Source organism: Molothrus ater, chromosome 14 (assembly GCF_012460135.2).
Source record: "Molothrus ater isolate BHLD 08-10-18 breed brown headed cowbird chromosome 14, BPBGC_Mater_1.1, whole genome shotgun sequence".
Lineage (NCBI taxonomy): Eukaryota > Metazoa > Chordata > Aves > Passeriformes > Icteridae > Molothrus > Molothrus ater.
In genome coordinates, this window is record NC_050491.2 from 9,869,831 (window position 1) to 9,893,114 (window position 23,284).

At 39.9% G+C, this 23,284-nt stretch overlaps 1 protein-coding gene across 2 annotated transcripts in view; it reads left to right on the plus strand.

Annotated features, from left to right (window-relative positions):
* TENM1 (teneurin transmembrane protein 1) overlaps positions 1 to 23,284 on the plus strand; it is a 661,862-nt gene that overhangs the window by 569,136 nt on the left and 69,442 nt on the right. For both annotated transcript variants that reach the window (XM_036401914.1, XM_036401915.2), the window contains 4 exons: positions 7,481 to 7,697; positions 14,601 to 14,720; positions 16,473 to 16,734; positions 19,225 to 19,492. In XM_036401914.1, coding sequence (XP_036257807.1) covers positions 7,481 to 7,697; positions 14,601 to 14,720; positions 16,473 to 16,734; positions 19,225 to 19,492 — 867 coding nt within the window. The remainder of the gene's footprint in view (positions 1 to 7,480; positions 7,698 to 14,600; positions 14,721 to 16,472; positions 16,735 to 19,224; positions 19,493 to 23,284) is intronic.

Here is a 23,284-nt window from a genome sequence, read left to right on the forward strand (position 1 = left end):
CACACTGCTGAGGTGTGGGGACGCGCAGGGCACTCATGGGTCACACCCCACTCAGTTGTAGCCAAGCTACAATTTGCCTGGTTTTTGAACATACCTTTACCCAGCTGCTGCACAAACAGGTCTTTGTCTCAAGCTGAAAGTTGCAGCCTGTCACTCCCATTAGTTTCTTTGATACAGATCTCCCTTTTAAATTTGCCTGCATCTCCTTTTATCATTTGTCTTTCATGAATCAATCTTGCCAGTTTGTTTTTAAGTAAAATGCTGTTTACTACAAGCTTTGAATTCTTTTCCAAATATGCCTTCAGTCACTTCAGACAGTTATTGTAGCATTCTCCAAGCTTTTCCCAGCACAAGGAAATATATGACTCAGCATAGCCTTGGGTTGATAACCAGTGCTGCTAAAATATTGATGTATTTCTGACCCGTCCATTGGCGTTTTAATAACCCATCCATCACAGAGATATTGAGTCCATATATAAGTAATATGCTATTATTACCCAATATAAATAATACTGATGGGAATGGTTTTCATTGTTGCTGAGCAGCAAGGACTCTCTAGGGATACTTAGAGTTTCTGAAAACCTTGATATATTCATATTGTCCCGAGTGTGGAAGGCCAAACACTGCTGGTACTCACTGGGTAAAACACTCACAGCCTTTCCATAGGTACACTGATGGGTTTCCTTATATAAACACCAGCATTCCCAGTTAACAGCCTCACTGTCTGCTGCCTGCTATGTATTATGGATAAAATTTGGGCACTTTGAATTAATGCATATGAATAAGCATTAGAGACTCTTGACAGTTGCTGCTGCTGCTTCGTCTCTTCTGAAGTTACTCTTTGATTCCTTTTGCTTAGATTCCTGGCAACACTAATTAGACTGAACTGAGCCTGTGGTGAATAAAGTCAGCACAGGCAATATTTAAGGAGACACTTAAATCCCATTTTTTACTTTCTGTGAAAGTGTTCTGAACACAGATCTCAGAGCTCCATCTCTGGCTTGCACTCACTGGATCAGTATGGACGGAGCAGGAGTGCACTGATACACTCACACCCCTCTGGGTAGCTCTGCAGCAGTGAAAATGAAACTCATTGGTACTTACAGAACTATAGAATATCCTGAGTTGGACAGAACCCACAAGAATCATCCAAGTGTGGCTCTTGACCCTGCACAGGACAGCCCCAAAAATTACACCATGTATCTGAGTGTAATCCAAACACTTGTTGAACTCTGTCAGGTTTTGTGCTGTGATAGCTTTCCAGGAGAGCCTGTTCCAGTGTCCTACCACCCTCTGTGTGAAGAACCTTTTCCTAATATCCAACCTAAACCTCCCCTGACACAGCTTCATGGTGTCCCCCCAAGTCCTGTCACTGGTCACTAGAGAGGAGGGATGAGTGCCTGTCCTTTGCAGGTGTTGCACTGTCAAGACCACAGTGAGGTCTTCCTCAGTCTCCTCCAGGAACAAGCCAGGTGACCTCTGATGTTCCTCTTAGGGCTTCCCCTAGAGGGCTTTCACCATCTTCATAGCTCTGCTTTGGACATTTTCTAATGGCTTTGGACATTTTCTGGTGGCTTTATGTCATGGTGCCCAAAACTAAGCACAACATATCTAATCTAGAGATTAGATTTTTGTGCCACTGAGCAAGTGCATCATTAGGATGTGTTTGTGAGCATGTCTGCATTCATGTTTGTGCACCATATAAGCATCTACACCACTTCTTGTAGTATTCTGGGTTTGACATTACCATAAAACTTCAAATCTATTCGTTTACATTAACCAGGTAGTTAATTTCAGTACATCTGCATGTGTGAAAAAAGATTGAAAGGTTGAGAGCTCTGCTCATTTAATGAACTTTTAAGCAGAAGAAGAGCAATTGTAAGTTTTATTGCTAACTAGCTATGTTTTCCTCACCAGAATTTAATGGTAGTGGATGGTTTATTAAAATAACTAACATCAGCAACATGGGAGGTAGAGTCTGATTGAATTTTTCATTTTCATAGCCAGTTAATGAAGTGTCTGAGTGATTTAATAGAAAAGAAGCTGCTGTGCAGGTTGTTGTCTGCTTCACTGGTGAGGTAGGGAAGCCGCCACTGTTGGTGTGAACCATTTTGTTCTTTGTCCCTTTACCAGTGTTCCCATGCAGTGCCTCTCTACTGTCCTTGGGTCCTCCTGAAATTGTATCTAGACAATTTGTACCAATTGTGGACACAGATCCATTTTCAGGGATGTGAGTTATTGTGATATTGCCATATTTGTGCTCATGAATTGCAAGTACTACAAGGGTGCATGAGAAGAATAGAGATGCTGGGATTTTAAAAGTAGGTGACAGGTGTTTGTATCAGGCACAGAATATATGACTTGTTCAATGTTCTTGCAATTAACTTAGGGCTGACAAAATGCCGGTTTTGTTTCCAACTGTTATTTTATTTTAAAGATAACTTAACACAAGTATTCTGCAGCACATGGAAAGCTCAAATGCAAAACCTGTGAAATGCACTCTCTGTGCAGCATTTTTCTAGACATAGAAAGTAGAGAGATATATATTGCTCGATAGTAGTCAGTGGAGAGGTAGGTCCATAGCCACAGGTCCATTGCAATTGTTCTGGCTGCTGAAGGTGATCATGCCTGTAGAAGAGAGATTGCTGCCCAATGTGTACATCAGAAAATGTGCTGCACCAAGGACAACATGAGCCTTCTATGACTGCAGCAGAAGCATGGCTGAGGAAGTAATTTCACAGCACTTGTGACATCCCTTCCATCATATAGAAGAAGGAATATATATATAAATGTATAAGCAATAAAATGTATTTTGTTTGATGGAAAACTTTGTGTGATTCCATTGACACACAGTCTTGACCCAATAAATATTAATATCATTCCTTATAGAAGGCTTCCTGAAAAAATCTGTTCCCCAGCAAAGGAATGGGAAAATCTTGTCCTAGTTCTGAGATCTATTGCAATACAGATAGGAATGCTGTGACTGAAAACAGAGGAACTTGTTTTGGCATGCTCTGCCTTCTCTTTGAGGTTGTTTAAATTATTGAAGAGTACTATGAAGTGCTTTCTATCTTGAAGTTGATCTTTGTAAATTCTGTTTTAGCAGTAATATTAAACATATTTTAATTTTCTAATTCACTTTCAAAACAAAAATCCCAGTTCATCATTATCCTTGCATACAAAAGAAAGTACCTGGAGGATGAGAAGCCCTAATTTCAGATTCATCAAAATGGAAATTACTTTATATAATAAGTCTGTAGTGTACAGTGAATGTGCCTCTCTTTCATATAAAATAAATTTTAAAATGCTATTAACAAACCAAAACCATTTACACATCTGTAATACATTTTAGTCTGTACCTATGCTGTGATGCTCTTTTGGGGTAATTGACAGTATAAACTTCAGTGTACAAGGATCTCCTGCTGTATGAATTACAGTGTTTGCTGTTTGTAGTAGTTTGTTCATACTCCTGGCTGTTGTCTCCTGAGATTTAAAAGAAACCCTGCTGATTTTCTAACACAGTGAGCTTTTTAATAGTTGGTTCCTGATACGGAAATTTAACTAAAATTGTGACCACTGGTTGAGAACTGCTATTGTATTTGTAGCATTTTCAAGTGCATGAATTTGACAATATAGTTTATAAACAAGATTTATTTGTTTTGTTTTTTTTCCTGGGTTATTCTCCTGGATTAAAAATCTAATTTCAAATAGGATTGGCTTGTTGAAAATTTTATCCTCATGTGCACTTATTAATACAATTTGCATTGTCATGACCTCCCTCCATATGTAGCTTGTGTACCAGCTTGGTTTGCCTGGCTCATTTTGATGGATATTGTGCTAAATTATAGGAGTTTTCATTTGAGGTCTTAGATTTGGATTTTCTTACTTTTTTTTCTTTTAAATTGTTTAATTCAAAACCAATGTCTTGAATGAGCCTAAAGAGGAAAAAAGATTTTGTTTTGGCTTAAGAGTGCCCTGTTTGCCCTGAAACAGGTGTTTTATTATTTTACTTCTTCACAAAATGATAAAAATATTTTTAAGTTCTATGCAAGTCAGTTTCTCTTCCAAATTTTGGTTGTTTGGAGAAAAGCTGGACTTTCATTATTCAGATAATTGTAGTTAATTATCCTAAAATACACACAGCAGTCTGGGCCAAATACATTATTTGAGTGGTGCACAGAGAAGCTGCCGCTTCTTCACTTCTTGCCTTACTGCCATGAAGCATCTTCTCTGAGCCTAACATGTCTTCTCTTTCATTCTACATGGTTGTGAGAGGAGATGGGAATTTATTTCAAATCAAAATATTTTTTAAAAAAAACACCATGAGAGAGAAAGAGAGCCCATGAATGATGGTGTGTGACCTAGAACTGTGCTCCTTTGCATTAATACTGATATTTTGGGTAGGGAGTTTCTTTCTCTGATGACTTTGTAGCCTTTGTTGCCTGTAAGCTGTTCCTGCTGAATCCAGCATTTCATACGTTTGTAGTGCTGTTAGGACTCACACCAGTCTCAAAATGACTTGTTCAGATGTGCTTCTGGGACTTCACACCCTCCTAATGGGAAGCCTTCCCTATTGTAGCCCTGGGAGGCTGAAGAGGCAAATGAAACCAGGTGCAGGTGATTCAAACCAGAATAACTCCATTAGCACAACCTGGAAGCGTTTATAAGGCAGTCTTGTTGCTGACAAGTAAGCTGCAAAGAAAAGAGGAAAATTGAGTCTAACTGGAAGATGGAAAACTGCTTTCCCTTCCCTTGGTTTCTTTTTGTGTCCAGCCTGAATGCACTGTATTGGTCGCCAGGTATGTAAGCTCTTGACTGAAGCAGAGGAAAATGAGGACTCTATTAGAAAAAGCAAAATAGTTAAGTGTTATTTTTGTAGCTGTTTCTTTCCTAGGCAGACCTTCATATTCTAATATTTCTGTGACCTTTCACTCTTATTTCTTACATATATTAGAGAATCAGGTCAGCTCAGTTCCCACATCTAATAGCTTGTTGACAAGGAAAAAAGTTAATCAGAATTGCTAGTGTGGAATAAATTACTCCAAAATAGCTTCCCCATGGATACTGTTATTCTGAAATAAGTGCTCCTTTTTTTTGATTAGCACAAAATCTGCTAGACCAAAGTTTGTCAGGTTTCTCAGGTAGACAGTGGTGAGCTTGTAGAAATTGGTATCTTCCAGAAAATCTGTGGATTCCTTGAACAAGACTTGTCACTGCAATAACCCTTCCCCTGGCAGAGCCACTACTATAAACCACAGAGATTTCCATGTCTTTATGACATTTTCAGATCTAGTAGAATTCTCTAATATTTGTATTCTTGGATGATCTGCTGAAAAGCATCTGTAACTTGATGGTTTTCAATTCTTATTAAGAATATAGAGAGCTTTATTCCTTGGATGAAAAATAGATGAAACAACTTTTTTCCTTGCAGTTCCAAGCATGCTCTTCAAGTTTCAACCCAAAACACTTTTTTCCCATCAGAACACACTGAAAAAGACTGGTTTATGTTGTGAACCCCTCCATCCCTTCCCGTGTGCTTTTGTTTAGACTGGAGGCCCCTTGTTATTGTTTTAGCTTCCTGACTTCCTAGCAGATTTCAGTTGCTTTCCTGAATCTAAAGTGACTTCTACACTCAAAGTCAATAAACTCAACATTGCCCTGTGAAGTTATTCTTCCACTGCTGGCAAATGCCTCTTGTCTCCAGGATTTGGGGAATGTGGAAAGTACACACTGACCTGTAGCCATGCCAGCTCTGCTGGAGCTGAGGGTCCTAGATTATTGTTGCTAGCTATCTACAGTTGCCCTTGGCTCATCTTTACAAAAACTAGCATGTTCTATCTGATTTCCCAGTTGCAGAGGATAGATTTGTTAATATTTTTTTGCTTAGCCAAGCAATTATCTTGCTCTAGGTCAGGCAAGGATTTTCAGATGCCAGGAAAGCCTATTTCATTATATATGTTTGTTCTGTAGAAGGGCTTTTGCTTTCTTTTCAAAGTGAATGTTTTATGCTGCCATTTACTGAGAATTCACACAGAGCTCTGTTGAGAAAGCAGCAGCTGCTTGGCTGGGGATTGGTCTTGCACCCATTAAAGTCAACAACAAAACTCCAGGAGCTCCCCTGCTCCCTCCAGCACCCCTGAAGTGCAGTTTGATAGACTTCAAAGTGTTGGTACAAACAGAACATAGAAAGCCAAAACATGAAGTGAAAATATCTGACAGTATCAACAAAATATCTGAAAATATCAACAGTATGTTGATCCTATAGCATTCCAATTTCAACACAAATAAGATCCATACTTTGATGTGACAACTCTGCATTTATTCAGACCAACCTTGTTAGAAATACAAAGTGTCTTTGTTGAAGGATAAAACACCTTTATCTTGCTTTAGATGCAAGGAACACTGCAGCTGCTAAGTCATAAAGTGGATGTTGAAGAAGATTGTTGGACATTTTACCATCTCCTATTAAATCTGTTTCTGACTGAGTATGTAATTTAGCCAATTTGGACATCTAAGCTGCTGATAGAAACAATTAAATGTCAACAGCCCAATTTTAAGTTTTATTTAGGTGCTTAATTTAGATGCACTTCAGTGCTTCAATTTTCATCTTAAGCTTTAGATATTTAAGTAACTTAATTTCACCCACAAGTGTTGCTGCAAGTTTGTTCATGAAGAAATGTAGATTTCTGAAAAAATCTATTATTTCTTCTATTTTTCATACTTGAAAATGGACAGAGGAGAAGTAGCTTTATTTTCACTTTCCAAATTTGCTTTCATGGTGCAAACATCTGTAGAGAGGATTGTAACTGTCTGGTCACTGGGATAGAGCCTGAATCTGGGTGTGTATTCATGTATCAGCTGCAGGAGTGTAGTTACAATTACGCCCTTCCTGGATCATTCTGGTATTGCAACCAATAAATGAAAAGCAAATATCCTAAACCACTTGTAAAACTATTGTAAGGCTTAAAACAGAAGTTAGACAACTATAAAGAAATACATTTTTTTACTGCAGTGGGGACACTTAGGAGAATTGGGTAAATTTCTGACCTCGTTACTGGGGTCTAGTTAGTGAGTGGATGTCCCACCTGGGGTGACCAGGCAGTGCTGACAATAAAGGGCTGTTAGAGGGAGCAGCTGCACAGTGTGGATCACATTGCACTGACAGGTGAAATGTAGTGCCTTTCTTCTGCCTGGTCTGCAGGGAAGACTGTGCTGCTCTTCCCTTTTCACTTAGTTATAGGTTCTGTTTTCTTCTTACCGAGTGGGGATTTGGTGAGGTGATACAGTGTTAATGACAGACAAATAACACTCCTGGACTAAGCATGCTTTATTGAATGTGACTGTGTCATAATCAGCATGCCTTCACATTGATTACATCCCTCCTGTGCTCTCTGATAATAAATGTGCTGCTCTCTGATAATAAATGTGCTTATTCTCAGAACTGCTCAATTTCCTGAAGTTTCCATTCTTTCCATTTTAGATGGCTTGACAGACTGTGTAGACCCTGACTGTTGTCAGCAAAGCAATTGTTACTCAAGTCCTCTCTGCCAGGGTTCACCTGATCCCCTTGACCTTATCCAGCACAGCCAACCACCCTTCTCTCAGCATCCTCCAAGGCTCTTCTATGATCGAATCAGGTTCCTTATTGGGAAGGAAAGCACTCATGTAATCCCAGGAGATGTCTCCTTTGAGAGCAGGTGAGTCTTCTTTTAAATGAAAGACTTTTCTGAATATTGAGAATTGCAATTTAATTATTTAACCAGGAAAAAATTGGGGATACCTGGGTAGCTGAAAATTTTTCGCCATTGCTCATAAAATATTTAGGAGGATAGCAAACTTTCAAGTCCCAACAGCTGAGAATCTTGTGTTAATTGTCTGATTGGTGGAAGTGTCCCACCAACACACTCTACTGCTCTTATTAACAAGACTGGCTGTTCTGGAAGGTAAGTTGTTTCATACTTGTAAAATCAGCAGAGGAAGTTCAACCCTTCCCACTGTGCATATGTAATGGCAGGATCCAGAAGGACAAATTGGATTCACATCTGCTGTCTTCAGTCACATTTCTGCCCAGTACAATTTGATCAGTATTTACAGTGCAATTAATTTATTATGTGTTACATAATTTAAAAACTTCCTTGGTTTTGCTACACCTTTATGAAGCAGTGTGGAGTTTACTACTTTGTACTGCAGGTTATCATGCAAAGAGTGGAGTGATCCCTGAGTGTTTGTGAGATTGGCTTTGCCCTTTAACAGGAAGGAACTGTGCAGCAGGAAAAGGGCACTTACTTGCTCAGAAAGCCTGGTAACACATATTTTCTTGAACATTTGAAGTAAAGGGGCATATAAGTTTTTATGCTGCAGTTCACTTGGGAAGCTATAACTTACATGCTGACAAAGAGATCCACAAATCATCCACATCACCTGACTGTTACCCTGTCAACTAGGCCTCTGCACTAGATAAACCATGTTCCAGTAATAAGCATATAAGAATTTTTTATTTTCACACTACACAGCACTTAGTTTACGACCTCAACGCAATCCTGCACACAAATTCAGTGCACTTTTTTCTTCAGCATTAATTTTTAATAAAGTAGATTTGTAAACAGTCATTATTGATCTGAAATACCTAAACATTTAATCACTATCAATAATGTAACAGGATGTTATAAATATGTAGAGCAATAGGCCATGAAGATGAACTGCATGAGAAGCACCCACCTGCCACTAGTGGGTCTCCTGGACTGTTGCACTTAGGAATGAGGCCACTGTACTTGGGCCAGGGTCCTTGGCTGGCTCTGTGTGCAGTTTAAACCAAAATTCGCCACTGAAAAATTTTCCTCATCAAAATGCCTCACAGTGGGGAGTTTCCAAAGAGGAGGTGAGTGTTCTGTGACACTGCAAATGTTAGCAGCCAGATTGTACATAATCCCATCAACGTGCTTTTATAGATATAAGGAATTGATCTTTTAAAGCTATCATTGATGGGATTTAACTTGGATTTAAAAGCTGTTTCTGAGTATTTCATTTCTTTACTCTGTTACCTGCCATGCCTTTGAAGACTGAAGAGTAGTGAAGTTCCCTGTGGGAGCAGCAGCCCACCCTCACCATGGCTTCTGACTTCCTGCCACTGAGGAGTAGGACTCTGCTGGAATTGGTGTATCACTGACACCCCAGATACCATTTCCTCCCACTGTAGAAAAATTCATAGCTGTTTTGAGAAGGTCATTGAGATTCAGATGGGGGTGGCTGCATCTTAGGAGTCAGGGCAGTGCCTGGAGACTCGTGCTGTGCTGTGTCTGCTGAGGTTTGTCAACATCAATCTGCAATGTACTGGGCACCCCAAAGGGTTCCTCAGTCCACACTTTGCTTGATCCTTGAATCTTCCAGGCTGTTGAAATATTGTTCATCCAGAAGTCAAATGTTATTAAAAACTGCCAGAATTTTACTCAAGGATGAGAGATAAGCAGGGTTTTGGAAAGAGGCAATAGCTAAACTGTGGTGCTTCTGTTCAGAAATCTTCCTCTGACATTGCCAATCTGACTGTCATCTTTCGTCGGTTCTTCTCCTGGGAATTAAGATTACTGAAAAAAATATAGAAAGACAACTGCTGCTACACTAAAAAAATATCAGAAATCTGTGATCCAGCCTATCTGCAAAGAATGCTTGAGGGGCTTTAATCTCCTTTGGGCTGTTGCTGAAAAGGTTGTGTCTAGGCAGATGATATTAACTCATGGCTGCCTGCAATGGCACTGATTTTATAGCATTGGTGGTTCAGCATGAAAAGTTGGAAGGATTGGATGGAATAGTGGCATGTATTTATTTCAGAGTACTGCCATCCATTCCCACTGGTGCTCCAATTTTGCAAAGCCCTATCTGCCTTTTTTTTTTTTTTCCATTTCCCTTTACAAGACATCTCTGAGGCCATTAGGAGCATTAAGGAAGAGTCATCTACCCAGTGTTTTCAGTCTTCTGATTCAAATGACATTGCACAGTGTTTTACTGTACCACAGGTCAGTGGAACTCTAGTATGGGTGATGTTTGCATGAATCTGGCTGGAGACAAAATGATGTTGATTAGATCTTGGAAAGCTATCAAAAATGGTAAAGACTGTCTCTGTCCTTCATACTTGGATGTGTTTGGTCTCTGCCATATCCTGGAATTTTCCAAATAATCTGAAATAGTAAAACTAGTTGTTCTGACAGCTGCTGAGACATCTATCCCTCTGCATTTGCATCTTGGACTTCAGCTTAGGTCTAATATTTAATCATTTGGCCTTTACAGTACAGTCAGGATGTTGCTTGAGCCATGGCTAAATACTACACCAAAAATAATCGTAAGGGGCTACATGTTTGGAAAACATTTGACTTTTTGTTATGTCAAATCTGTGTCATATACGTTGGGTTTTTACAAACTCCCACTTGAACTGTGGCATGCTGAAAGGCAGATTAGAGGCGTTCTGGATAAATGGAAATGTACTTGCTTACATCAGGCATGGTTTTAACCTGCTGCTTGTAGCAGGGTGTAGCAGATTATAATGTTTTTGTCAACTTCTGTTCTCAGGAAAGTTTTTAACTTGTTTGTTTGCTGAGGTTTTTTTTGTTTTAATGCATGCTGCAGGCAAGCTCTTTGACTCACTGTAAATTGCCCACGAAAAGGGTCCAGTGTATGGTACTGAATTAATTACCCTTCAAATGCTGCTTACAGCAACATTGTCAGCAGGAGGAAACGAATGTACCTCACTAGCCTTCAGCTTCATTTCTCTCATTGAAGATTTTATCAGAAATGTAATATAGTAAATGACATCTTCTGGTAATGTGACACTTGCAAATTGACAAGCTGCTTGATAGAGTTCCATATCTGAGCCTAACGTCTCAGCCTGAGGTGATTATTGGAAACTTAACATGCAAAAAAATAGCAGGTAAGTAGCAGCAGAGCAAGGCAGAATGGCAGTAAAATAATAAAATACTTCACAAGTACTGAAAATACATCTGAAATTTAAACTTCTGTTCATATTTTACATTAGAGATGTCAAACAAACTGCCTGACAGCAGAGATCTGAGATCCACAGAGTAGTGAAGAGTAGTGAGTTCCTCAGTTGCTCGTGGAGTGACCCATGAAGCATTGACAGAGGAATTTTACTTTTAGGCCACCTGCAACCTGTGGGAATCTCAGCTTTCTCTCAAAAAGCCAACTGATCCCTCTGGAGTTGCAGATTTAGTACAGCTTGCCAGGGGACTGGGAACATTTTTAATGCATTTGAAAACACTAAGGCAGCTTATCAGGGGCATGTTCTTGCCCAGCTTCACCAAATTAGAAAAGACATTTTTGCACTGACTTTCAAGTTAAAACAACTTGGAAAGCCTTAGGTCTGAGCTTATGCAATCATCACAAATAGGTGGCTGTTGGACAGATAGTACAAGTTATCCCCCATGAGAAAGCAAAGCAGGGCAGTCACAAGAGTGTGGAATAAGTCTTAGAGGCAGAAAGTACAGTGCATTGAGGAGACATCATGATCTTTAGAGGTTTCTCTGCTCAAATGAAGAGAAGCAGTGAGTGGTAGCAAGGCCTCCAGCTCATCTGGGAAGAGGATGGATGTTGAAGCAAGGAAGCGTGAAGTGGCAGCTGACTGTGAAGGGACATCACTGCAGGGAACATGCTCTAAAAGCTCTGTAAGGGAAGGAACTGAGGTGTGCTCTGAGCAGCAGAGCTGCAGGGAACATGCTCTAAAAGCTCTGTAAGGGAAGGAACTGAGTGAGGTGTTCTGTGAGCAGCAGAGCTGCAGGGAACCTGCCTGCCAGCATGCCTGGGGACGTGGGGTCTGCTCTGTCAGCTGCCAAGGGGGAACTGGCTGCAAGCTGGGGCTCTTGGTTACCTCCTGAGCCTTGGAGACTCGTGCTGGTCATGAAGGAAGTGAAAAATGTTTTCATAGCTGCAGTAACTGCCAGAATTAAAGCTAATTCTGATCAAATGCTTAGTCAAAGATTTAGTAGGTTCTGGTAATTCAAAAAGAGGCCAGAGAAGACTCTTCAACTCAGAGTAGGTCATAAGGAGACATTAAATAATGAGGACAAATGTAGGAGCACAGAGGCAGGCTTAGGACATTTAAAATCTAAGAGATTAGAAAGACAATTCAGTACAGATAAATGGAGAATAATGAGGTTTATGTGTCTTTATCACATACCATAAATATGTGTGGCTTGTAAAATATGATTTATAAAATGGAGAATGTTGAAATATAAGTCTCTTAATATTATTTAAGAATAATGGAAAGTAAAGTGAATAAGTAAAGGAAAGAAAGACCATGGATGGAGATTTTGATGAGCTTTTGTCGTACAAATCTGAGTGCTTGATAAAATATGAGGACAGAGTAGTGTCAGAAGACAGGTCTGTGTGGAATGAACAAACAGGAGTGCAAGAATAATGCAGTTAAAAGTGATTACTCCCAGGGGTCTCACTCTCACACCAAAGTGTGTTGTAAATATATGGAGTGCATTAATAAAGGTATTAGAAAAGAAAATGCAAATCTGTTGATGTTAGAAATACAGGAAAATAATATAAACAAGTATTTTTTTGCTCTAAGAAATCAGAGTAATTGGACCTGGCTATGTTCTTTTGAGTGAGTCTTGTGAGTCTGTTGAGACAAACAGGAGCTCAATTGCCTTCAGTGAAGCAGCAGATTTTGGGCCACAAATAGAGCCACAAACCATTTACTTCATGTAGGAAACAAAACAGGTGATAAGTCAGAACTCTTGTTTTGCATATTAGCAGTAATGCAGCATCTCCCATTCCTCTAGGATTTATCAGCATCTTTTCATGGCCTGGGAGCATGGAATTCCTATTAGCAACTGTGGTGAATGCTGTAGTGGCAAAGAGGTTAATTTTTACCAGTTGTGTTTTCTCAAGTCATAGTCAGACGGGTTTGATGATATCATGGTGATAAATCAGTGTCCTGTTAGTGGCTTGGGAGAATGGGATCTTAAGAAGCAAGTCAAAATTTTTAGAAATTTATGTTCTCCAATTTCTGCATATGATTTCATTGGATCATGGTCAATTAATCTCTCTAGGTATATTTTTAAAATTCATATGTAGACTCCTAAATTATTTTTGTCTGAGGAGCTATTAAGTTTTTTCCTTTAGATCACATATTCACTGTGCAGTGGATGTGTCTATTGAGGTTTGCCACAAATTTTCAAGTTGAGAAAGAAACATAACAATGCCTACATTTATGCTTGTCATTTATATCGAGAAATTAATGCCAGTTCACTTTATAAGTATTGCGTTGGTTTTGACCCTAAATGTCTTAATGTTAGCAAAAGACTTCTGCATACACTGTTCACTTCATTATCTCAAACTGCAGTTCCAGGAAATAACTGCAGTAGTTCCATGAGTTTCCAGGATCTGGGTTGGTTCAGCCAGTGGAGGTGTGGTGTAGCTGACAGCCCAGAGCAAAATTCCCGGGAGGAATTTCAGTGGAATGTAACTGTGTAAGCCCTTAGAAAATCCCACTGGGTCCTAATCTACATCATAAGGATATTTTATGTCTTATTTCTCATCCTTAGGAGACTTGATTGCTGTATGTTTCTTTATTCAGAAAGGTAAAAGGCTAAAGCTAAGAAAAAGAGTAATTTCTTCACCATTTCTGTGACTAAGGTGAAAGCAATGGTCTGAAAGTACAGCAGTGGAAGTTCAAATTGGACAGAACTTACCATGAGTAGAGCACTCATGCAGAGGCATTGGAATGGGTAACTTGATGAGCTTATAGAGTTAGACAAGCATCTGTCTGGACTGATGTAGGCATAGTTGATCTAACCCGAGGCAAAGGAGTGGACAAGATAAAGTCTTGTATTTCCTTTCAGCTCTCATTTTCTATGACTCTGTGATCCTGTTAGCCTCTGATTAGACACACTTAGTAATGAGTTCACTTTCCTGTCCATTGACTTTGATGTCTTCTGCTGTGCTGCCATGTTCCACCCTCTTCACTGGAATGTGAGGATAAAGTGGAAAGTGGGTGCAAGTCAATGCATCCCGGAGGGAATTCAGAATAACATCACATGTGATGGGGGATGGAGAAAAATGTATGTTACACTTGATTAGGCACCCTGTGAATTTACCTGTATAACTTTCTGAAGTTCGGTGAAGCCCGTGCATCTCACTGCTGCCTTATCACATTAGTTCAGCTTTTTTCTAATAGACAGCAATGCCCTATACCTAGCAGCAGAGAATGAGGTTTCATTCTCTCCTTTCACAAACCATCACTCCCTAGAGCTGCAGCCAGCTAAATCACACTATCAGTGAAACCTTTGCAGTGCCATTCAGTGGCAGAGCAAATAGTACCCTAAAATATGTGAGGAAACAGGAACATATTCTCCTCATACCAATAGTTCATGGGAGAGTCTGTGTGTCGTCCTTATGAGAGAATGCTTTTTCAAATTAATGTTTTGGGCTTGTATGACTTCTCTTCCAAAAATCAGCAGTCATTCTGATATCAGAGTGGTGGTTCTGTCTGTTTGGGAGCAAAGCACAGCCCAGTTTCTGCAATCGATGTCTTTCTCACCCTCCTCATGTTTGTAACTTGTTGCCTTCTACTCTTCTTGTTGCAGACGGGCGTGTGTCATCCGAGGCCAGGTTGTAGCAATCGACGGAACACCTTTGGTTGGAGTGAACGTCAGTTTCCTGCACCACAATGAGTATGGATACACCATCAGCCGACAGGATGGCAGGTCAGGCTTTCATGTATTATCCTCCACTGGTTTAGGTTTGTGTGGTTAAGGCCATCTGCCAACTTCTATTCATGTACAGAATTTTCATAGACATCACAGTTCACAGTGTGGCTTGAGGATGACATCTGGCCGTCTGCTCTGGGAGCATAGTTGATTGGAGCTCTCTGTAGAGAAGGGACCAAAGAAAGAGAAGAAAAAAGCCTAAACTGCAACAAAACTACAGTGACATTCAAACTCCTGGAGTCAAAATGTGCCAGGTCTGCTGTAACAGTACCTTCTTGACATTGGAATATTTTTACAAGTCAGGTTTTCCAGGAAATATCCTGTCTTCTGCATTTTTTTTTTTTTGTTGTAAAGTGTGAATCATCCGAGTAGTTTATTGAGGTGTCAGTGAAGTCAAATCCTTTAGTTGATCACCTGAGGCATACAAGGAAAAGTGGGAGCAGACTTTTTCCAAAGACAGATGGTTAAATTGCTGCTCCATAACCAGCCCTGGCTTCCCCTTCTTCCCCACCCTCACAGGTCTAAGTTCAGTTCTCAAAGCAGGTGAGGTTTCAATATATTCTATATTGCACTCCAGGGCTGGCCATCCATTTGCAATAGGGTCATGACTTGCTCCTGAACTTCAATTAAGCTCTTAAGGGCAGTTTAAGACTTCATCTTTCTTGCTGGATTGTGAATTACAAGAAATATGAAGCTGTCTTCCAGCAGGGAAAAAGTGGTGCAATTTGTCACTGTTTCCACAATTATTTTTTTTGTTTGGCTTTGCCAATTTATAGAAGCAAGGAGTGTGCATATTTATTTCACCTGGGTTTATTGACTTTCAAATCACACTACTGAAAGTTAGTAATTATCATTTCCTCCTTACACTAGCCTGGATAAAGTTGTTGCATTAAAATATGCTACCTGTATTTTGCTGTGAATGTAATCGGTGTCATTTGGGAAATGTGATGAGATATGCATAATTAAGTCTGACTTCTTATCACAGTTTGTTACCATCAAAACCTCCATAGTAGATGCATTCAGTAATACAGAGAGTGAAGTAGCTATTTACATATTACCTTGTGTTGCCTGACTCTGGATGTCAGAAACTCTGGAAACTGAGACTGTACATCATACCTTCTATATCCCACTGTTTTGCAGCCCAGATGTGCCAAAGGTTCTTCACAGTTAGTTCCCAGAGGATCACCTCCTTGTGTTCAAGAGCTCATCAGTTCTCAGTGCAATTAATCACCATCCTTCACAAAAATTTCATATCCTGTGCAGGGAGGTCATATGCTCAGTGTGCTCAACCTTTTCCTCCTGGTGCTTTTAGAAGAAGGGAAAGGGTTATGTTAATAGAGCTAAGGCCTAACAGGCTTTAAGCCTTCTTATTCTGCATGCTCTTCCTGCACAGATGATGAGTGGCATCCTTTTTCTGAGATAGGAATGTCTTTTCATATAAACCAAAACAACTGGGTTGATAGTTCTGTTACAGATGGCTCGCTGGTATTGATGCTAGTAGATAAATAGAGGGGAGAGAGGCCAAGTAACAGTGAAATTCTGTGTCTTGGTGTTGATGCATACAGGGAGAAAGCACACAGAGGTAAAGCTTCTTTGTGGATACAGGGAATGTGCACTTGAATGGTTTCACATACTAAATTAAGAGCAGTAATAACGAACATAAAGTTTTTGTGATGCATTGAAAGGTGTGGTAATGTGATTTAAAAGAAAAACAAAAAGAAACAAAACTATTTGTTTTTTCTTTTTCAGTTTTGACCTTGTGGCTGTTGGAGGAATCTCTGTCACTCTAGTTTTTGACAGATCTCCTTTCTTATCTGAAAAAAGAACACTTTGGTTGCCTTGGAATAGATTTATCATTGTAGACAAAGTTGTAATGCAAAGAACAGAGCCGGACACACCATCCTGTGACATCAGTAGTTTTATCAGTCCAAATCCAATTGTACTCCCTTCCCCCTTGACAGCATTTGGAGGGTCCTGTCCTGAAAGAGGAACTGTTATTCCAGAACTACAGGTAATGAAAAGACTTCTAAATTAACAGTTTGGTCTGTTGCAGAACCAGGTTTAGACAATCTTCAAAGATAGTGAGCCAGTAACTGCTGTAATGCCACTCACTTGGCAGAATAGCACCAATGCATCTCTTTGGCACTGTTTAACAAGATTCTGTTGTCTCTATTCTTTCTTTACTTTTAATATTTAAAAGTGTTTTATTTCTTACCTTCAAGTAGAAGAAAGTGGGGAATGCTAATATGAATTATTATTGAAATCCTGATTTGTTGGTAGTGAAGCACAAAACCATTCCTAGTTACAGATGAACTGTACAACTTCCAAACATCAATGTTAGACATGATGCTTTGAACATTCCTAGGGGTGTTTCATCCATTCACAGCTTTATGTCAGATTCTTGGGTTTTATTACTGTAATTACTTATTACCAAGGTAGAGAGCAATTTTAACATGATCTTTAGGACTTCTTTTTTAAATTTCAATATATTTTTTCTGGACTCTCTCTTAAGTGTTTAAAGTAATTTCTAATTAACGTTGTGAGTAACTGTTGTTTTACTTGGGACTTAAAAGACATTTGAGAGTCAAGCACACAACAAAACACAGCTCAGGTCATATTAAAGCCCTTAATTTTTAGTATGTTGTTTGAGCAGTTAGATTTTAAAGAGTATGACCTCTTCTGAGTTCTCTTTTAATTTCACTAAGCAAGCCTGGAAGATACTTTGGGGGGTACCTGTAGCCTCATAAAAGTGTTGCTACTTTATTCTACATATGAGACACCTCTGCTTGAACTGAATTATGTCTAAACACCTCCATAACTGTTCTCATGCTTCATCCAGTTGATGGTCATAGCATTGCTTCACAGAATGTACTAAGTGAAACTAATGAACATAAATTAAGAATAAGTGCTGCACACTAGTAAGAAAAAACTGGGTCACAGTGCTCCACATGAGGTATGCCATGGTCTTTTTTGAACAGTGGGGTACTCAAAGATGCAGTCTACTCAGAAACCACTCCCCAGTTCTTTCCTTTTTTTTTTTGTCATTGGAGGTTTCATAGTGTTGAGTTTCATTGTATGGTTCTGGGAATTGAGCAAAAATTAACTGAGAATAATAGGAGACAGAGCTACATTAGCATGTATTAATGTGTGAGTATTCCTTCCTACTTTTTTATTAAAAAATGAAAAGGAATGTCAGATGCATGACAGAGAGGGCAGCTGGGATGTCAGCAGGAAAGAAGGGGAACTCTGCAAATCAGGAACAATAAAGGGAGCAGGATTTCCCTGGCAACACTACATTTCATATGTTGAAACGACAAGTGCTGGCAGGCCTCCAGCTGTACTGCAGCAATGCTGTGACAGTGATACTGTTGCAGTGTGTAAATAAAATTGGTTGAAAGTGAAGTAATCTATTGTTAAATAAGGAAAATTTTAAAACTGGAAAATATAAACACAAGAGTTTGTCTTTTTCCAAGCGTGATGAATTTAACATTGTGACAGGTTTATTCATTAGTACAGAAATGCACGAACATCATTAACCTTGTTAAGCACAGTCTAGTTTTCAGGTGGCTTTTGAGTGACTGTGGTAGCATCCTCCAAGAAGCTGTTCTTGTCTCTTGCCTGTTCTTCCTCACAGTCTGTCCCAGAACAGCTCTTTTCTCTCAGGAGCTAAATCCCTTTTTGTAGCTCCAAGGCCCACATCATTCAAAAGGTCAAGAACAAATTTCTTTTTTCACCTAACAAGCTCAGAGCCTTTGCAGTCCTCGTGTAGCTGAGGGCTCATCTCCACTGCAGTGGGAATCGGTACCAGCCCGCAGTGGGCATATCCAAGCTTGCTTTAATCCAGGTGGTTCAGACAGCAGCACTGAGAGCAGGGCCCTGGGATTTGAGTGCACTTGCACTCCCTGGGGACTTACCTGTGAGCAGGGTGACTCTGTTGCTCAGGCTGTTTGATCCTCACTGCTGTGTCTTCCCATTAGCTTGCTGGTTCCTAATGCTGCTCCTTTATACACTGTGCCTCTTCTTGCTGGAGCTTGGCCTAACTGCACAGATGGTTTAGCAGGAAGGTTTTTTTTCTTTCTTAACACTCCCCAAGTTAAAGTTATTGTCTCCAAAGCAAGATAGTATCTTTACATCACAATGTATATGATAGAAGGCGTGTGAATATTTAAAAAAAAATTATTGTATTCCAGTTAAGAGCGCTTATTAAGTAAACCAAGTATAAAGACAAGGTAAAGCTGTGCAGCTTATATGTAAGAATATATGTGCATGGATGCAGTATTTGCTCCCCAGTAGATAAGAATAAAGCATCAGAGGAAGAGCAGGGTCTGATGTTGGACATTTTGTCGTGTCCCTGACTACTGCATTGCTGAAATAAACCCAGTTGTTTCAATGGTGCTGTGTTCACATCATAATTGTGAAACGTGAAATAATTACCTTGTCTTAGTGTTACAATTTTTGCATTTTTCTTGGCTGTAGATACAATGATGTGTTTTTTTCCAAGGTGGTCCAAGAGGAAATCGCAATTCCATCAAGTTTTGTGAAGCTCAGTTATCTCAGCAGTCGGACACCGGGGTACAAAACTTTGCTGCGCATTATTCTGACACACACAGCCATCCCTTCTGGAATGGCCAAAGTCCATCTGATCGTTGCTGTTGAAGGTCGTCTGCTTCAGAAATGGTTTCCTGCTGCAGCCAATTTGGTGTACACGTTTGCCTGGAATAAGACAGATATATATGGACAGAAGGTTTCTGGTCTGGCTGAGGCAATGGGTATGTACAATCACCTTGATGTAAGCAGAAGCACTCACATACATCAAGCCAGGAAAATATGGCAGATAAATTTTGTTGCTGCTCCTACATTCTTTTAAATCAAATGCCTCTTTAGCTAAAGTCACTGAAGTGACTTGTATGATTTCCCAAGAACATATATTTTCTTGTTCTTCCAATGTCATCTTTCTAATTTAATCAATTTGAAAATTCCTTTTTCCCTCAGAGAATGGTTATGTACTAATGGCATTATATTCAGCTGTCTCTGTTTTTGAATGTTACTCTGAATATGACCTTTGGTGTGTCATTGTTTCTGTCATTTTTTGGCTGTGACATTTAAAATGTCATTTCCACTTAGGGTTTGCAAAATTCTAACTTTTGGGCATCTTTTCTTACTACGTTTCATGTCCCCAATAGTTGAAACTAATTGATTTGTTGTTTAAAGATGTTTATCCAAAAATCATCATGTTTCATAGGCTTTGTTCAGCAAGCAGCACAGGCTATTCTGAGAATTGCTACAAAAGTGCTGTCTGTGCAAACACATTTTATTTAGCCAGCATTTTTTTTCATTAATTTCGTTATTTGTTTTTGTAAGGGCTTTCTATTTTTTAATTCAATTTGATGTTATGTTGTTTAATGGACTGATAGATGCTTTGTATTAGAATTCCTTACTTTACAAGCAAAGCTTAGAATTGTGAATCAACCCCATTCACTTTGGTAGCAGTTCTGTTTTCTTTTTTTTAGGGCAATAATAAGCAGCAGCACTGGCACATCAGGCTGTCAGGCAAGAGTAGCAGGGGTGACAGAGCTGTGCACCCTCTCAAGGAATCTGCTTCATTCCACATTGAAATGCTGTTCTGAGGGGCAGCCAGGAGCTTCCTTCAGGACCTGTTGTGTTGTCCATGAAGAGTGGCCTGTGCAGAGGCAAAAGGTGCCAGCCAGGCTCTGCAGCTCCCAGGGCTCTGGTGTGTGACAGTGTTGCTGTGTGCTCCCAGACAGGTGGTCTGGGACGTGGCTCTGTGGGGAGGCAGTGGGGAAAATGAGCATTTCAGCATTTTCCTTGGCATTTCTTCCCTGAGAATGATGCAGGCATAGACAGACAGGGATGTCCATGATGGGTTATGAGACCAAGCTGTGCAGTGTGATTACATAATGCAATATGCTAAGGAAAAGGTCAGATGAAGGTTTTCCTAGAGCTGTGGTCCTGCTGTCTCCTTGACCCCACACAACACAAGCTGCTGCCTACAGGGACAGTCCCACGTTCTCTCCTTACCCATGGGCCACCACTCACATTCATTTGATCATGAAATGAGCCAGATCAGGAACAAATTCAGCTGAAAACTGAAGCAACCAAGGAATAAGTGATACATTTTTGGCTTCATTAGTTTCCTGATCTGCTATGAATGCTCATGCAGAAGCTCAGGTCTTCTCATTCCAGCTGTAGCTCACATACTGCATTGGCCTAAAGGAGCCCAAACTCCAACCTCAGAAGACTGACTCCCCAACTTTTTCCTGAGGTCAGTCAGGTGCTGGCACTGACACCAAGGTTCTGAACATCCCAGGTGTGGTGTGTGGCAAGGAACAGCAGTGCCCTTCTCAGCCTCTTGAGATACAAGAGACCCTGTGAGAGGGCAAATCCAGCCTTGTCCCATTGCTGATACCAGTTCCTTTTGTTTTTGCAGCAAAGGAAGGTATCAGGTGAGTTGTTGGCACATATTTGTGCAAATCCACAAATAAAAAATATTCCAGCTTCCCCTTTGGCATTGCCATGGGTGATCAGGCAGGACCAGGTGGGTCACAGGTGCCACCTGGGCCTTTCCTCAGCACAGCTGTGTGTGCCCTGTGTCCAGAGGCCTGTCACTGTCTCATGTTTGAGAGGGAGCAGTTGACTACACTGCTCTCACTGCATCATCTAAGAGTCCTCTAATGATTGGGAAGTCCAGTACAGAGCCAGAATTTAAAACATTTTAATTCTAATACATAGCATCTCATGAAATGATACTGTAGTTAGTTTCCCAAATTAGGAGTAGATGAGCTTCATGTGTTTAAATATTAATAAAGCTTGCACAATAGTGCTGGGTAACAGCTATTAAATTATTTAATTGGTGCTTAATTTTTTTTTCTTTTCCTTAAAGTTAGGTTAATTATGCTTCTTTCAAAATAGAAGCAAAAATCTTGATATTTTAAGTGCATTACTCTCATGCTTTGTTAGATTCCAATAAAGCTTTATTTAATTTGACACACTGTGGTTACTCAGGGACCTTTATCTGCATGCATTATATGAATTTTTGTCAAAATAATTTCTTTTGTCAGTAAATTACTAATATTTAATAATGCATTCTGTTCAGTTTTCATTTTAATTAAATTAAATTGGAGCAGGTTGAAGTCTTAGAACTCAGGATTATAACCATCTGCTTTTGGTTTTCTGAATACTATAAACATCTATATTTTTCTTTGGGGTTATTGACAGCACTGATCACATAACCAGTTACAGAAAACAAGACTTTCTGAGCCTATTTCCGCATGCAAATGGTTCTGTTTAAACTTGCTGGAGAAATGTTTGCTGGCATGTGTCCAGTCCCCAAAAGAGGCCATTTTCTCAGAGTAACAACTGAGATGACAAAGCCGCATTTTTTGTTCTGAACAAATAAGCATCATGTGAATATTGACACATAAAAGTTTGGGGGTAAAGTCTATGTCCCCTTGTAATCTAACACAGGAAAAGGATTTCAGTCAAATCCTCAATAAATGCTCCTGTGAACTCCATAGAGACTCGTGCAAATCCCTGCATCCCACACAGCAGCACTGAGGGGACTGAAAGGATGAACTCTCTTGGGGATGAGCATAAATGAGCTCTCCAGCAGCCCTACCTGGTGCTGTGGTTGAATTTTATTCATTGTCGAAAGAAGATGGATGCAGATAAGTACAAATATTTCAGGGGAGGTTGAAGTCGAGGTTACTGTCCTGGTTAATTGTGTCTTTTATGTCTTAAGCTGTAGGTCTGGCACTGATTATTCTTAGTAGTTGTATGAAAAGAATTGGGTTTTGATACAGATGATCAGTAGATCTTTTGAAATCCATTTTGAGACTGCAAGGAACACTACTTGCTGACTCTTAAAATCTAAAGCCATAGTTGCTCAAGTTCACATTTATACAGTGAAATCTCAGTCACCTCAAATCTGCTATAAATTAATTGGACCAGAAAGTAACAACCCACAACGAGGGTAAGCTGGCCAAGATTTTAGTTTCAGTTACAAAATTACATTTCTCAAAACCTGTGCCTAACAGAATACTTCTCACTTGGCACTGTAATCATCCTACTGACTTTACCAGTGTTATGCTTTGCCTTGATTACTTGGCTTGCAAAATGACTGATAGGAAGTTTTCATGGGAGTAACACCAGGACTTCCAGTTAGATGGATCAGGAGAACCCTGGTCTAAGATCACAGAGATATTTCTTTTTGGAGCACAGAGCATAGGTGTCTTTCATAAATACGGGTAAATTCACATAGAAACCTGGTTGTAGACACACAGAGTGTAGTCCATATGTGTCTCACTGATGAGAGGGGACAAAATGACAGCTATGCACAGTAAGAGAGCAGGGAGCAGTGAACTTCTAAGGGGGTGATACAACCCCTGGAGAGTATTTGGCAGCTCAGAAACGTCAGATGTAGGCAGGGAAAACTGAGGTTTACAGAGTTAGCTCCAACCCTGGTAACGATGCCCCAGTGGATCCATGGGCCCAGATTCCAGGCTCTGTAAATTGTTATCCCTCCCTTGCCCAGCTCTCAGCAC